Genomic DNA, 15202 nt, shown 5'->3' with positions numbered 1-15202 from the left:
TAGATAATGGCAATTTATCTTTAGAGTCTTAATCCTATAACTGATTACATTGATAGTAGTAATAGTAATAGAAGCAGCAGCAGCAATAACAATATGTTAAGTTTTTAAATAATCCTGCCTTATCAGATAGATAATTATATCTCCACTTTATAGAAGAGGAAACTGAGGTTCATGAAGGCTAAATAAATGATGCCAATCATGTAGCTAAACATAAAACCTGTGTTTTAAAAACGGTGTTCTATTCTACATCATTCTCCAAAATATGCTGTAATTGTTAATTATTCTTAGTACTAAAACTCATTAGAAAGGCAGTTTTATATATTTCCAAATATGATTTTTAATGATAATGAACTATTTGCTAAGGAATATGCCATATTTTTACATCTAACTTTCTTTGAATGCCCCTTTCCCTGTTGTTTACAGAAAGTATCACCTTGGGTAGGCTTGCGCAAGATCAATATATCCTATTGGGGATGGGAAGACATGTCTCCTTTTACAAACACAACACTACAGTGGCTTCCTGGCGAACCCAATGATTCTGGGTTTTGTGCATATCTAGAAAGGGCTGCAGTGGCAGGCTTAAAAGCTAATCCTTGTACATCTATGGCAAATGGCCTTGTCTGTGAAAAACCTGTCGGTAAGTAGTCCAGTAAATTCCTTTAAAAGTATGTTTCCCACCCATCTTCTCATCTTCTCATTCCTTCCTTCTAGGGTGTAGTCTGATTCTCTGATATTTATGTAAATTTTATTTTTATACACATTCTTCCCCACTTATTATTAGTGATCTCAGCATTAACTTGTGAAAATAACATAATATTATTATTTTATGCAATCTTTGTTGGTTCAAATAGTGAGATTATGAACATATGGTTGTAGTTACTTATAATATAGCAATAATCTATTCTTAATTCATTAATGTCTTTTACTTTTATCATTATAGTGTTTGGGAAGAAGATTTGTTTTAATGGCTAATTGGGACTCCTTTTACTCTTGTAGACATATTATTTCAGTTATCAAGTAAAAACAAACATTTTTGTTACATCTTCTGAAATGGAGTTTTGTTAAGTAAGAAAGGAATATTGAATTCTTTTCTTTTAAATCTTATATTTTTATTGTGGTAAAATATACTTAAAATTTACCATTTTAACCATTGTCAATGTATTTTAATGCCAATTCAATGGCATTAAATACTTTGACACTGTTGTGCAAACATCATCACCATTTATCTCCAGAACTTTTTCATTTTGCCAAACTAAAAATCTGTACCCATTACACAATAACTCTCCATTTCCTCCACCCCACCCCCTACAGTCCCTAGCAACTACTATTCTACTTTCTGTCTCTATGAATTTACTACTTCAGGTACCTCATATGGTGGACTCATACAGTATATGTGCTTTGTGACTGGCTTATTCCCTTAGCATAATGTCTTTAGGGTTTAACCAAGTTGTAGGATATATGAGAATTTCCTTCCTTTTTAAGGTTGACCAATATTACATTATATGTAAATACTACATTTTGTTCATCCATTCATTTATCAATGGATACTTGCGTTGCTTCTACCTTTTGGCTATTGTGAGTAATGCTGCTATGAATGTGGGTGTATGAATACCTGTTCAGCTTCTTGCTTTCACTTCTTTGGAGTATATATATGTATAGCCAGAAGGAGAATTGCAAAATAATGTGGCAATTCTGTTTTTCACATTCCCACCAGCAGTGCACAAAGGTTTCAATTTCTCTCCATCCTTGCCAATATTTATTTCCTATTATTTTTAAATAATGGCCATCCTAAAGACTGTCATAAATATTGTATCTTGTGTAATATTTTATGATAAGCTGTCCTTTTATTCTTTGTTTATATCAAAGACATGTTCACTTACGGGACATTTACTTTGTAAGATGTGGAATGCTATGGAAAACATTGTGGCTGGGAAAAAATTGTGGCTGGGAAAATAAACAGTGCTGGTATACAAACTAGGTCATAGATTACATTACTACTTATAATATTTAAAATTATACAACTTTATATACTTTGTAAGGAATTAAAAGTTTCAAAGGAGTTATACATTTTCAAATTTAATAAAAATTTTAATAAGTATTGATATATCATCTTTGTTTTTATTTACCTCATCATATTATAATACCACAGTTGGCTTAATTGAAACATGCCCTGAACAGCAAAGCAAAGAAAACCCATACAATTGTGTTAACATGAAGTTAAAAATGAAATTATTGTATTTGTTTATTTATTCCAGTTAGTCCAAATCAAAATGCGAGGCCATGCAAAAAGCCATGCTCTCTAAGGACATCATGTTCCAACTGTACAAGCAATGGCATGGAGTGTATGTGGTGCAGCAGTACGAAACGATGTGTTGACTCTAATGCCTATATCATCTCTTTTCCATATGGACAATGTCTAGAGTGGCAAACTGCCACCTGCTCCCGTAAGTATTTATTTAGAGTGACTTCTCACTTGATAGCAACATAAATTACTTTTCTGTGATGTAAAGAAGAATTAAATATTTGAAGAAGTTTCAAAAAATGAGAAAAAATATTGTTACGGCTACTTTTGAAACCAACTGGTACTGTTAACCTCTGATTTTTATTATATCATCATTTTGCATTCCACTAAGTATCTTACCCTAAATATTAACATATTGCCACATATGTACAGCCCCTTTTCCCTGAACTGTGTGTATGCTGCAGACAGCATAACGCTTCATGAGAGTGTTCACCTCAAACATCACAGATTGCTTTGGTGAGCCTTTTTAGTGTCTTTTAATCTAGTTCAGTTCCCATATCTTTTCCTTATATGACTTTGATATTTTTGAATAACCTATACCAATTGTTTTGGAAGTTTCTCAATTTGGATTTGTCTAATTTTTCCCTCATGATTAGATTCAGGAAAGCATTTTGGGGCAAGAATATTTTATGAGTGTTGGTGTATCTGCTACAAGTATAGAATGCACAGTCTTGAAATCACATAGAGTTATGTCAGCAGGGCAGTTCTGGGTTTGCTATGAGTTGTACTTCAGCAGAAAGATCTTGCCCCTTGCTGGTCTCTCATGTTTTCTAAGGACTGTAGGATAAGGCTGCACCTGAATGAATGTTTAATACTGGGTACTATGTGGTGAGAGCGGCCTTGCTTACAAACACAAATGGTATCAGAATATAGCTGCCAAGGGAATTGCATAATGCTACTGGTAGCACTGGGTAGCCTTGTAGGAACTTGAGACCATGTGAAACTCTTTCTGCTTGGGAGAAGAAAGTACTGATCTTAGCTGGCTTCTTCATAGAAGAGAATATGGTTTATCTTTCCACAGTCCACTCTTTGACACTGACGCTCGTCAAAAATACGCCTTTTCACCTGAATTAATTGGTATGTTCAGATTGGGAACAAAAAAGTAGAAAGTTTTATTTACTCCTGCTGCTCTTATGACCTCTCAATGTTGGTTGCATTCATTCATGTCCCATTCATTGGTATCTGTCCCTCTTGTAATTAATCCAGACTTTATATCCTTTTTTTTGAATAATATGCTTTTCAGGGGCCCAGTAGTTACCATTCTACCACCATAGAAAGCTGCAGAATCACCTGAGATAAAGTTGGTATCCAGGTTTTTTTTTTTTTTTTTTTTTGAGGTGGAGTCTCACTCTGTGGCCCAGGCTGGAGGCTGGAGTGCAGTGGCCTAATTTCAGCTCACTGCAACCTCCACCTCCCTGGTTCAAGTGATTCTCTTGCCTTAGCCTCCCAAGTAGCTAGGAGTACAGGCATGTGCCACCATGCCCAGCTAATTTTTGTACTTTTTTAGAGATGGGGTTTCACTGTTGGCCAGGCTGATCTCAAACTCCTGACCTCATGATCCACCCAGATCAGCCTCCCAAAGTGCTGGGATTACAGGCATGAGCCACCGTGCCCAGCCGGTATCCAAGTTTATGTCTGTTGAGGATGCTTTGATTTGAACAAAGCAAGATATCAGTTACTTGGTAAAGTCCAAACAGACAAATTTTGGTTCTTTTTCAATTCTCTTCTTCTCAACATCTGAGTGTCCAGGAAGCTCACAAAGAAAAAAGGAGCAAGAGTCCTTAGATTTTTTTTTTCTTCCAATACTTTAACCTGCAGTAAACAGGATTTGAAATGAGTGAATCTAATTAACATGTTGGTGTGTTTGTTGCAGGTTCCAAAGAAACTGTAGTTACAGTTCAGTCAAAGGAGACAAAATAAAAGCCACTTGGAGTCCAGTGTATCTGTTAAACTCAGGAATATGTTGTGGTCGAAATGTATTCAATGAGATAGGGAAAGCAACAGTTTCTCTCTCTATACAGGAATTCTCTCCAGGGGATCTTTATCCCAATTCTAATTCCTTTCTCCTAACAGCCCTAAGTTCTCCACTATCATCATCTCTCTTCTTTTGTCATATTTGAAACTTTTAAAGGTCAAAGGTCCATTTTAGGTTTTTGCATCAGTCCACTGGTTTCCTTCTGTCCCTTTCTCTCCAGGAAATAGCCACTTGGAGTTTTCCTAGGAGTGTAGGCCATAACACAGCTTGTTTCTATAACTTTCCTAAGTATCTTCAGGACTTTCTTATTAGATCATTGACTTTTTTGCAGTCCCTCCATAGGAGCAGCCACTGGCAGCCTGACTGATGAAAATACAAACAACTATCCCAGCAGCAATATTTATTTTCTGCCCGTCCACTCTTCCTTCCCTCCTTTTGAGCTTTCTTGTTTTTCCTCTGAGAGGCAACCCATTCTAGTTAGCAAATATAGTAATGATATGGCTCCAATGAGTGGAGGAACACCAGGGTTCTTGTCTCACGTTGAATTAGATTAAACAATATGGACACAGGTGGAGTGGTTTTAAGGAGCGGAGAGTTTAATAGGCAAGAAAGAAAAGAGAAGGCAGAAGGAAGAAGTTCGCTCTTACCGAGACAGAGGGATGGGGGCTCCACAGCTGAAAGAGGAAACCCCAAGTGTGGTGCATACCAGGCAGGTATATGTAGAGGCTGGAGAAGGGGGTGTCTGATTTGCATAGGGCTTAGGGGATTGGTTTGACCAGGCATTCATTCACGTAGCCTTAGGAAAAAAACTGGCCTTCCCACCCTAGCCTTTTAATATGCAAATACAGGGCACCATGATGTTCTACACACGTGGGGATATGTGGGGCGGCCATGTTCCCAGGACCATCTGGGGCAAGGGCAAGAGGACAAAGGTGGGAATCGCCATGTTGAGTGGACCCAGTTTCTAATGGCTTGCATATGCATACTAAAGGTTGCCGGCTTGGCTCTCAGAGCTGGGACTTTTCTGTTACACAAGAAACGCTTTTGGAGGTGTTTTAAAAAGAAACGAAAACTTTCCAAGGACCCCCTTTTTCTCTATCTGCCTAAAATAATTTCTTAATAACTTCTATCACAGTAATTTCATAATTCTGAGATCCCTGTTGGTGGTAAATCTATGTTGAAGCCTATAAGTATATGGCCCTTAGAAAACATGGTCACCCAGTTGATATTAGTCCTTCTTGCTCAGATGAGTCATCTTTCCATTTAGAGGTAGCCACTGCGTAAGGCAATGCACGTAGAGACTCACTGACTTTCTAGGCCTTTCATCACTCCCAGTGGTCCCGTCAAATATGTATTTGGTCCATAGTGGGCACCACTGTTGCTTGAAGAGCTAAGGCAAAACAGTAACACATTGCAGGCTAGAATCCCAGCTGCAGCTGTTGTGTTCATTTGTTCCTTCAGGCTCTTGGCATCAAGTGGAGATGTATGCCTGGGATGGGCATGGTTGGATGTATTATGGGTTGAGCTCCCTGTTGATATCCCTTTTTAGGGATTGTGATAAGGAATGGGGGTGTTGTACCTGATCAAGTGTTTGGCAGTGTGGTGGTTGCAGGCATAAAATGGCCTTTTTAGCACAGCAAAACATTTCAAAACTAGGAGCCAGCTGCCCAGGAGAGATGAATACAAGAGTTGAAGACTTGCGGGGAATGAGACAATGCGCACCTTCTCCTGCCTCGATAGTCATGCTTGTCCCTCCACAAACATTATTGTTCAATGAAAGAAGCTAGACATGAAAGATTACATACTGTTTGACTACATTTGGGTATAAAGTTAAAAAATAGTCAAAATTGCACTATATTGTTTAGAAATGCATATTTAGGTGGTAAAACTATAGAGTAAGGCAAAAGTTTATTCTCAAAAATGTCAGCTAGAGGATGTTGCTGGGAGAAGTTTAGGAGTGCTGATTAGGAAATGAAACAAGAGAGGCAATGCTCCACTTCTAGGCTTTGTGTGGGTCCAGAGTGTGTGTTTATAGGAATTTATTAATCTTATATTTTTCTTTATGTAATTGTATATGTGTTATATTTCACAATAAAAACGGCTAAAAAGTAGGGAAAAACTGGTTTGTGAAAGTCTAAGCTCTTATACTCTTAACAACTTTCTAAAAATTATTTAGAATTAAGCTTATGTTCTCACAAGTTTTTCTTATATCCCATTCCTTCTCATTTGTTCTACTTTTTTGTTTTTTTACAATTTTTTTGGGTGGTATAACACACATAACATAAATTTTGCCATTTTAACCATTGGTAAATAATCTTTAGTAATTTCTTTCAAATAAATTGTGACATAAACTTTTGAGTCTTTGCATGTCTAAAAGTCTACTTTTCATTTTCAGTTGAATGATAAAATGGCTAAATGTGGTATTCTAAATAATTTTTTCCTTGAACCTCTTTAGCATTCAGTGTTGTAGATGAGAATTCCAATGCCAATCTAATTTTCATTCCTTTTTGGAACATCTTTTTTATCCCCGCTTTGGGAGCTTTTAAGATTTTTTTCTTTCTTGTTGGCATTCTACAATTTTTCATTGTTTTAATTCAGTTTTTCAGTGATTGATGTGGATCTTTAAAATTAATTTTTTTTACAGTTTCTCATTGAAGAAAAGGATTTTTAGATTTTTTAGATTTTCTCATTGGCTCTTTAAACCTGAAGAGTAGTTTGTTTCTTCATCTGCTAAAAATGTTCTGTAATGTCTTAAAATACATGTTTTCTTCTCTTTACTCTTGTTGCAAATATTAAAATAGTTGCTGGAACTTCTATATATATATCTTAATATTTCTTAACTCTATTTGCATTTTTTGTATTTTTGTTTACTAATATTTAGCTATTTTTTCTTTTATAATCCTTTACTTGGGACTTTTTATTTAGTTGAAATAAGTTTTTTGAGAACACTGTAATTATACAGTGCAAATATAAAAATTGTTGTAACTGACTTTTTTGAGAAGGTTAATGAAACATAATTCACTATTTTAACACAAGTATGAATTAAATTTCTACCACTGACAAATCAAATAATGATAACTAAATACCGCTGGTGGGACTGTCAGCTAGGCAAGCATAAGTCAGGTCTTCAGGTCTGCCATTGTGTCTTTTGTTTTTGATCTTTTGCGTCTTTTGTTTTCTTGATTATTATGGAGGCTTCACTGTCTACTTCTACCATTTGTTCCTTGAGCAGATAGTGTAGTTTGCTATTTTTTCTTCTCTATAGTTCCTTTCTCTGTTCTGTTGTCATGTTCGACTTTTCCTGAAGCTATGTATAGATCATTTGTGCTGATAATGTCCAATACTACTCTAACAGTTATTTCAATTTCACAGGGTTTTTTTGTTTGTTTGTTTTTGTTTTTTTGAGACAGGGTCTCGCTCTGTCACCCAGGCTTGAATGCAGGGGCACAATCTTGGCCCAGTGCAATCTCTGCCTCCTGGGTTGAAGCAATTCTGCTGCAGCCTCCCGAGTAGCTGGGACTACAGGCACCTGCCCCATGCCTGGCTGATTTTTGTGTTTTTAGTAGAAACGGGGTTTCACCATGTTGGCCAGGCTGGTCTTGAACTCCTGACTTCAAGTAATCTGCCCACCTTGGCCTCCCAACATGCTGGGATTACAGGTGTGAGCTACTGCGCCTGCCTCTACAGGTTTTTTATTATACATCCTGTGTGTCATTGTGGGGAAGAAGGGCATTGAACATTGCCTCAAGGAGACTTTGTATTTCTGGAAGAAGTAGTTACCTGGCAGTGATCCACTGTTTGTTAATAATAAACTCCTTCATTACATTTAACATTTCCCATGTTTTTAACCAACCAACATTTGTAGAGTAGTGAAGAAATGCCAGGAAGTACAATAGGGACTAGGAGTAAAATGACATTCTTGTTTAAAATACAGGTTAAAAGTAGCTGAGTGTTACACTTTCATAAATGTCAGCTTCTCGGCGATGGTTTTAGTATGCTTTTGACTTTAGCTTTATAACTTTTCAGGATAAATTATATATAATATATTTACATTATGGTTTTCTATTACACGTCTATTCATTTAACATCTGAGTATTTAAAATATTTTTATACTTATCAACAAAACTTTGTATTGGAAGTGGTCTTTTAGTTGCCTTCAGAAAGTTGCCTTAATGTTCATTTGAGGTTTACTGGTAAATAGAAATTAAGGGAAACTTTTCTTTGGAAATGAGAAACAAATAGGATTTTGCAATATTCTCCAGTATTTTTCAGTTATAATATTGTGATATCATTGTTTAAAATTCACAAATTGAAGAGAGGAAATATATTTTAAGACAGTTTTTGACTAATGGTTTCTGAGAAAGCTTTGCTAATAATTGGCATTATTAATAATTGATATATTTTAGGTAGTCAGATATTCTACTTGTGAAAATGAATTCCAGGGCAATGTTTAAAGCAATAATAGGAGATGTAGTCCTAAATGTATAAAGGTTCAAATGAAAGTTCAATTAAATTGATACAGTAAAAATAGAATAATACGCAACTTGAGGATAAGGTGTTATCTCACAAATCTATATTTTTTTCACTATTTGTAAGTTTATGTGTTCAATTTAAACACTTTAACAATTAAGGAAGGTAATCATTTTTAAAATTTGATGACAATTTCTTACAGATTGATTTTTTAATATTCTTACCCATTTGAAAAACAATATTGAATATTTTACAACTTGATCTTTTGAAAAGCCAAAAATAAATAAAACAAACAGGATTGCTCCAATTACCCATATTTCATACAAGTCCTTATACCACACATAACTTTAGGAACAATAGCATAGCCTGCATAAGGTTTCTCGTATATTATTTTCTATAAGAAAGAGAAGAAAAATTAGCACATGTCAGTTTTTGAGTCCCTACTAAATATTAATTAATTTTCTGTTAATTATTTAGCAATGCATGTTGCTTTCTACTCTTGAACAAAAACAAAATCAACATTACCTTATTTAATATTTTTATATCTGAAATGAAATCCAAGAGAATTAGGATGTTGCTCTGAACTTGACATTTTTGAACTTATTAGTAAAGGCTAAAATCTAATAGATAAGCAGAACTAGAGGATTAATAGTTTCTCATTGTCAGTACAGAAAACCCAGGATTCTCTATGTAACCTAATATTTCCCCAGCTGTTTGGAAGCATGAATAAGAATGTTGTGTTGAGAATAGTTCAGATTTAATGTGTCCATAATGCATCTTAAGATATTTTAATGGTTATCTTTTCTATTTTTTGATTTTGAAATTTTAGTCGTATAAGGACCATTTATTTATTTTTTTAATTAAATTAAAATTTTAAAATTTCAGTGGCTTTAGGGGTACAATTGGTTTGTAGTTATATGGATTAATTGTATACTGGTGAAGTCTGAGATTTTAGTGCACCTGTCACCTGAGTAGTGTACGTTGTACCCAACATATAGTTTTTTTTAATCCCTCATCTCCCTCCTTTGCTCTTCTGAGTCTTCAGTGTCAGTTATACCACTCTGTATGCCTCTGTGAACCTATAGCTTAGCTGTCACTTATAAGTGACAACACATACTATTTGTTTTTCCATTCTTGAGTTACTTCACTTAGAACAATGCTGTTGGCTCCATCCAAGTTTCTGCAAAAGACATTACTTTCTTCTTTTTAATGGCTCAGTAATATTCCCTGGTGTATGTATAACACATTTTCTTTATCCACTTGTCACTAGATTGTCACTTAGGTTAGTTCCATATCTTTGCAGTTGTGAGTTGTGCTGTGATAAACACATGTGTGCAGGTGTCTTTTTGATATAATGACTTATTTTCCTTTGGGTAGATACCCAGTAGTAGGATTACTGGATTGAATGGTAGATCTACTTTTAGTTTTTCAGGAAACCTTCATACTGTTTTTCATAGAGGTTGTGATAATTTACATTACCACCAGCATTGTATGAGCTTTCCCTTTTCACCATATCCATGCCAACATCTATTGTTTTTTGACTTTTTAATAATGTCCATTTTGTCTGGGTAAGGTGATATCTCATTGTGGTTTAAATTTACATTTCCCTGATGATTAGTGATGTGGAACATTTTTCACTTTTGTTGGCCATTTGCGTGTCATCTTTTGACAAATATCTATTCATGTCATTTGTCTACTTTTCAATGGGATTAATTTGTTTTCTTCTTGTTGATATGTTTGAGTTCCTTGTAGATTCTGGATATTAGTCCTTTGTCAGATGCATAGTTTGCAAATATTTTCTCCTGTCTTGTGGGTTGTCTGTTTACTTGGATAATTATCTATTTTGCTGTGTAGAAGCTTTTGAGTTTAATTAGGTTCCTTTTATATATTTTTGTTTTAGTCGCATTTGATTTTGGGGTCTTAGTCATAAATTGCTTATGCCAGTGTCCAGAAGAGTTTTCCTTAGGTTTCTTCCAGAATTTTTATGGTTTCAGATGTTAGATTTAAATCTTTAATCCATCTTGAGTTGATTTTTGTATATGGTGAGAGACATAGATCCAGTTTCATTCTTCTACATGTGTTGATCCAGTTATCCCAGCACCATTTATTGAATAGGGTGTCCTTTCCCCAATTTATGTTTCTGTATAATTTGCCAAAAAATCAATTGGTTGTAAGTATTCAGCTTTATATCTGGGTTCTCTATTCTGTTCCATTTTTCTGTGTATCCCCATTTTTCTATGTGTCTACTTTTATACTAATACTATGATGTTTTGATTACTATAGTCTTTTAGTATAATTTGAAGTCGGGTAATATGGTGCCTCCAGATTTGTTATTTTTACTTAGGATTGGTTTGGCTATTTATGCTCTTTTTTGGTTCTATATGAATTTTAGGATTTTTTTTTAATTCTGTGAAAAATGATGTTGGTGATTTGACTGGAATTGCACTGAACCTGTAGATTGTTTTGGGCAGTATGATTATTCTCATGATATCAATTCTTCTAACCCTTGAGTGTGGGATGTGTTTCCATTTGTTTTTGTCATCTGTGATTTCTTTCAGCAGTGTTTTGTAGTTCTCCTTGGAGGGATAGTTTACCTCCTTGGTTAAGTATATTCTTAGGTATTTTATTTTTGCAGCTGTTGTAAAAGGGGTTGAGTTCTTGATTGGATTCTCAGGTTGGTCATTTTTGGTGTATAGCAGTGCTACTGATTGGTGTACATTGTTTTGGTAACCTTAGACTTCACTGAATTGATTTATCAAATCTGGGAGTCTTTTGGAAGGCTCTTTAGAGTTTTCTAGGTGTATGATCATATCAAAGTCTTTAGGGTTTTCTAGGTGTACGTATAAAATAACATCATTGTCTTGAGGGTTTTCTAGGTATACAGTCATATCATTGGCCAAAAAGGATAGTTTGACTTCCTTGTTTCCTATTTGGATGCCCTTTATTTCTTTCTCTTGCCTGATTGCTCTGGGTAGGATTTCCAGTACTATATTAAATAGAAGTGATGAAAGTGGGCCTACCTATCTTCTTCTAGTACTTAGGGGTAATGCTTTCAACATTTCCCCATTCACTATGATGTTTGCTGTGGGTTTGTCATATATGGCTTTTATTATTTTGCAGTATGTTCCTTCTCTGCCTAGTTTGATGATGGTTTTTAATTATAAAGATGTGCTGGATTTTAATGAATGCTTTTCCTGTAATTATTTGAGATTATCATATCACTTTTGTTTTTAATTCATTTTATATGATGAATCATATTTATTGACTTGCATATGTTGAACCATCCCTGGGATGAAACCTACTTGATCATGATGAATTATCTTTTTGACATGCCATTGGATTCAGCTTGTTAGTATTTTGTTGAGGATTTTTTCATTTATGTTCATCAGGGATATTAGTCTGTAGTTTTCTTTTTCCTTTTTTAAAAAATATAAATATTGCATTTAATAGCATAAAAAGATGTTCCAAATATGTTGTAAGCAAAAAGAAAAAATTTAGTTCAAGCTCCAATTTTCTGTTTAAAAAATATGCAACTGTGTAGTAGAGTATGCTACCTTCTGGGTAGTTTTTAAAAACAGGATTTTTTTTTTCTTTTTTTTAAAATTTTATCATTATTATACTTTAAGTTTTAGGGTACATGTGCACAATATGCAGGTTTGTTACATACGTATACATGTGCCATGTTGGTGTGCTGCACCCATTAACTTGTCATTTAGCATTAGGTATATCTCCTAATGCTATCCCTCCCCCCTCCCCCCATCCCCCACAACAGACCCCGGTGTGTGATGTTCCTCTTCCTGTGTCCATGTGTTCTCATTGTTCAGTTCCCACCTGTGAGGGAGAACATGCGGTGTTTGGTTTTTTGTCCTTGCGATAGTTTACTGAGAATGACGGTTTACAGTTTCATCCATGTCCCTACAAAGGACATGAACTCATCATTTTTTATGGCTGCATAGTATTCCATGGTGTATATGTGCCACATTTTCTTAATCCAGTCTATCGTTGTTGGACATTTAGGTTGGTTCCAAGTCTTTGCTATTGTGAATAGTGCCGCAATAAACATACGTGTGCATGTGTCTTTATAGCAGCATGATTTATCATCCTTTGGGTATATACCCAGTAATGGGATGGCTGGGTCAAATGGTATTTCTAGTTCTAGATCCTTGAGGAATCGCCACACTGACTTCCACAATGGTTGAACTAGTTTACAGTCCCACCAACAGTGTAAAAGTGTTCCTATTTCTCCACATCCTTTCCAGCACCTGTTGTTTCCTGACTTTTTAATGATCGCCATTCTAACTGGTGTGAGATGGTATCTCATTGTGGTTTTGATTCGCATTTCTCTGATGGCCAGTGATGATGAACATTTTTTCATGTGTGTTTTGACTGCATAAATGTCTTCTTTTGAGAAGTGTCTGTTCATATCCTTCACTCACTTTTTGATGGGGTTGTTTGTTTTGACAAATGGGATCTAATTAAACTAAAGAGCTTCTGCACAGCAAAAGACACTACCATCAGAGTGAACAGGCAACCTACAGAATGGGAATTTTTGCAACCTACTCATCTGACCAAGGGCTAATATCCAGAATCTACAATGAACTCAAACAAATTTACTAGTCTGTAGTTTTCTTATGTTCTTCCCTGACTTTGCTATCAGGGTGATACTGGCTTCATAGAATGAGTTAGGAAAAATTTCCTATTTCTCAGTCTTTTGCAACAGTTTCAGTAGGATTGGTACCAATTCTTTGAATATCTAGTAGAATTCGGCTGTGAATCCCCTGGCCCTTGACTTTTTTTGGCTGGCAAATTTGTATTACTGATTCAGTCCCGCTGCTTGTTATCAATCTGTTCAGGATTTTGATTTCTTCCTGATTTAAGCTAGGAGAGTTGTATGTTTCCAGGAATTTTTCCATTTCCACTAGATTTTCTAGTTTGTATGCATACAGAGTTGTCTCAAATGATCTTTTGTATTTCTATGATGTTGTTTGTAATGTCTCCATTTTCATTTCTAATTAAACTTATTTGAATCCTCTCTTTGTTAATCTAGCTAATGGTCTATCAATTTTATCTTTTCAAAAAGACAACTTTTCATTTCATTGGTCTTTTGTATTTTCTTGGTTTCAGTTTTATTTAGTTCTACTCTGATATTTGTTATTTATTTTATTCTGCTAGCTTTGGATTTGGTTTTTTCTTGTTTCTGTAGTTCTTTGAGATGTGACATGGTTGTCAGTGTGTGATCTTTCAGACTTTTTGATGCAGGCATTTAGTGCTATAAACTTTTCTCTTGGCACAGCTTTTGCTATATTCAAGGTTTAGATAACTTATATCACAGTTATTGTTCTTTTTGCGGAATTTAAACTTTCAATCTTGATTTAATTGTTAACCCCAAAATCGTTCAGGAGCAGATTGTTAAATTTTCATGTGTTTTATATAGTTTTGAAGGTTCCTTTTGGAATTGATTTCTAGTTTCATTCTACTGTGGTCTGAGAAGATACTTGATATGATTTTTATTTATTTTATTTTATTTTTTTGAGACAGAGTCTTGCTCTGTGGCCCAGGCTGGAGTGCTGTGGCACAATCTCGGCTCACTGCAACCTCTGCCTCCTGGATTCAAGCAGTTCTCCTGCCTCAGTCTCCCGAGTAGCTGGGATTATAGGCACATGCCAGCACACCCGGCTACTTTTTGTATTTTTAGTAGAAACGGGGTTTCACCATGTTGGTCAGGCTGGTCTCAAACTCCTGACCTCGTGATCCACCCGCCTTGGCCTCTCAAAGTCCTGGGATTACAGGCCTGAGCCACCGTGCCCGGCCAATTTTGATTTTTTAGAACTTATTGAGACTTGTTTTGCGGCCTGTTATATGGTCTATCTTGGAAGATGTTCCATGTGCTGATGAGAAGAATGCATATTCTGCAGTTCTTGGGTAGAATGTTCTGTTAATATCTGTTAGGTCCATTTGTTCTAGCGTGTAATTTAAGTCCAGTGTTTCTTTGATGACTTTCTGCTTTGATGATCTGGTTAGGTCTAGTATTGTTTGTTTTATGAATTTGGGAGCTCTAGTGTTAGGTGCATATGTATTTTAGATTGTAATATCTTCTTGTTGCATTGATACTTTTATCATTATATAATGAACTTCTTTGTTTTTTTCTTTACTGTTGTTCCTTTAAAGTCTGTTTTATCTGATACAAGAATACTACTCCTGCTTGCTTTTGGTTTCCATTTGCATTGAATATCTTTTTCCACCCCTTTACCATGAGTCTATAAGAATCTTTAAATGTTAGATGTGTTTCTTGAGGATAGCAGATATTTGGTTTGTGGTTTTTCATCCATTCTACCAGTCTATGTCTTTTATGTGGAGCATTTATACCATTTACACGTAACATTAATATTGAGATGTGGGGTACGTTTCTAGTCATCGTATTGATGGTTACCTGGTTACTTTGTTTTCCTCATTGT

At 35.3% G+C, this 15202-nt stretch overlaps 1 protein-coding gene across 5 annotated transcripts in view; it reads left to right on the top strand.

Annotated features, from left to right (window-relative positions):
• The window catches only part of ATRNL1 (attractin like 1), an 838515-nt gene that overhangs the window by 204282 nt on the left and 619031 nt on the right, over window positions 1–15202 (top strand). For all 5 annotated transcript variants that reach the window (XM_032176925.2, XM_032176917.2, XM_032176911.2 and 2 more), the window contains exons 16-17: window positions 424–637; window positions 2256–2444. In XM_032176925.2, the coding sequence (XP_032032816.1) occupies window positions 424–637; window positions 2256–2444 (403 nt within the window). The remainder of the gene's footprint in view (window positions 1–423; window positions 638–2255; window positions 2445–15202) is intronic.

The sequence above is a fragment of the Hylobates moloch genome, unplaced genomic scaffold (assembly GCF_009828535.3).
Source record: "Hylobates moloch isolate HMO894 unplaced genomic scaffold, HMol_V3 SCAFFOLD_3, whole genome shotgun sequence".
Classification (NCBI taxonomy): Eukaryota; Metazoa; Chordata; class Mammalia; order Primates; family Hylobatidae; genus Hylobates; species Hylobates moloch.
This window is presented reverse-complemented; position numbering and strand designations above follow the sequence as displayed.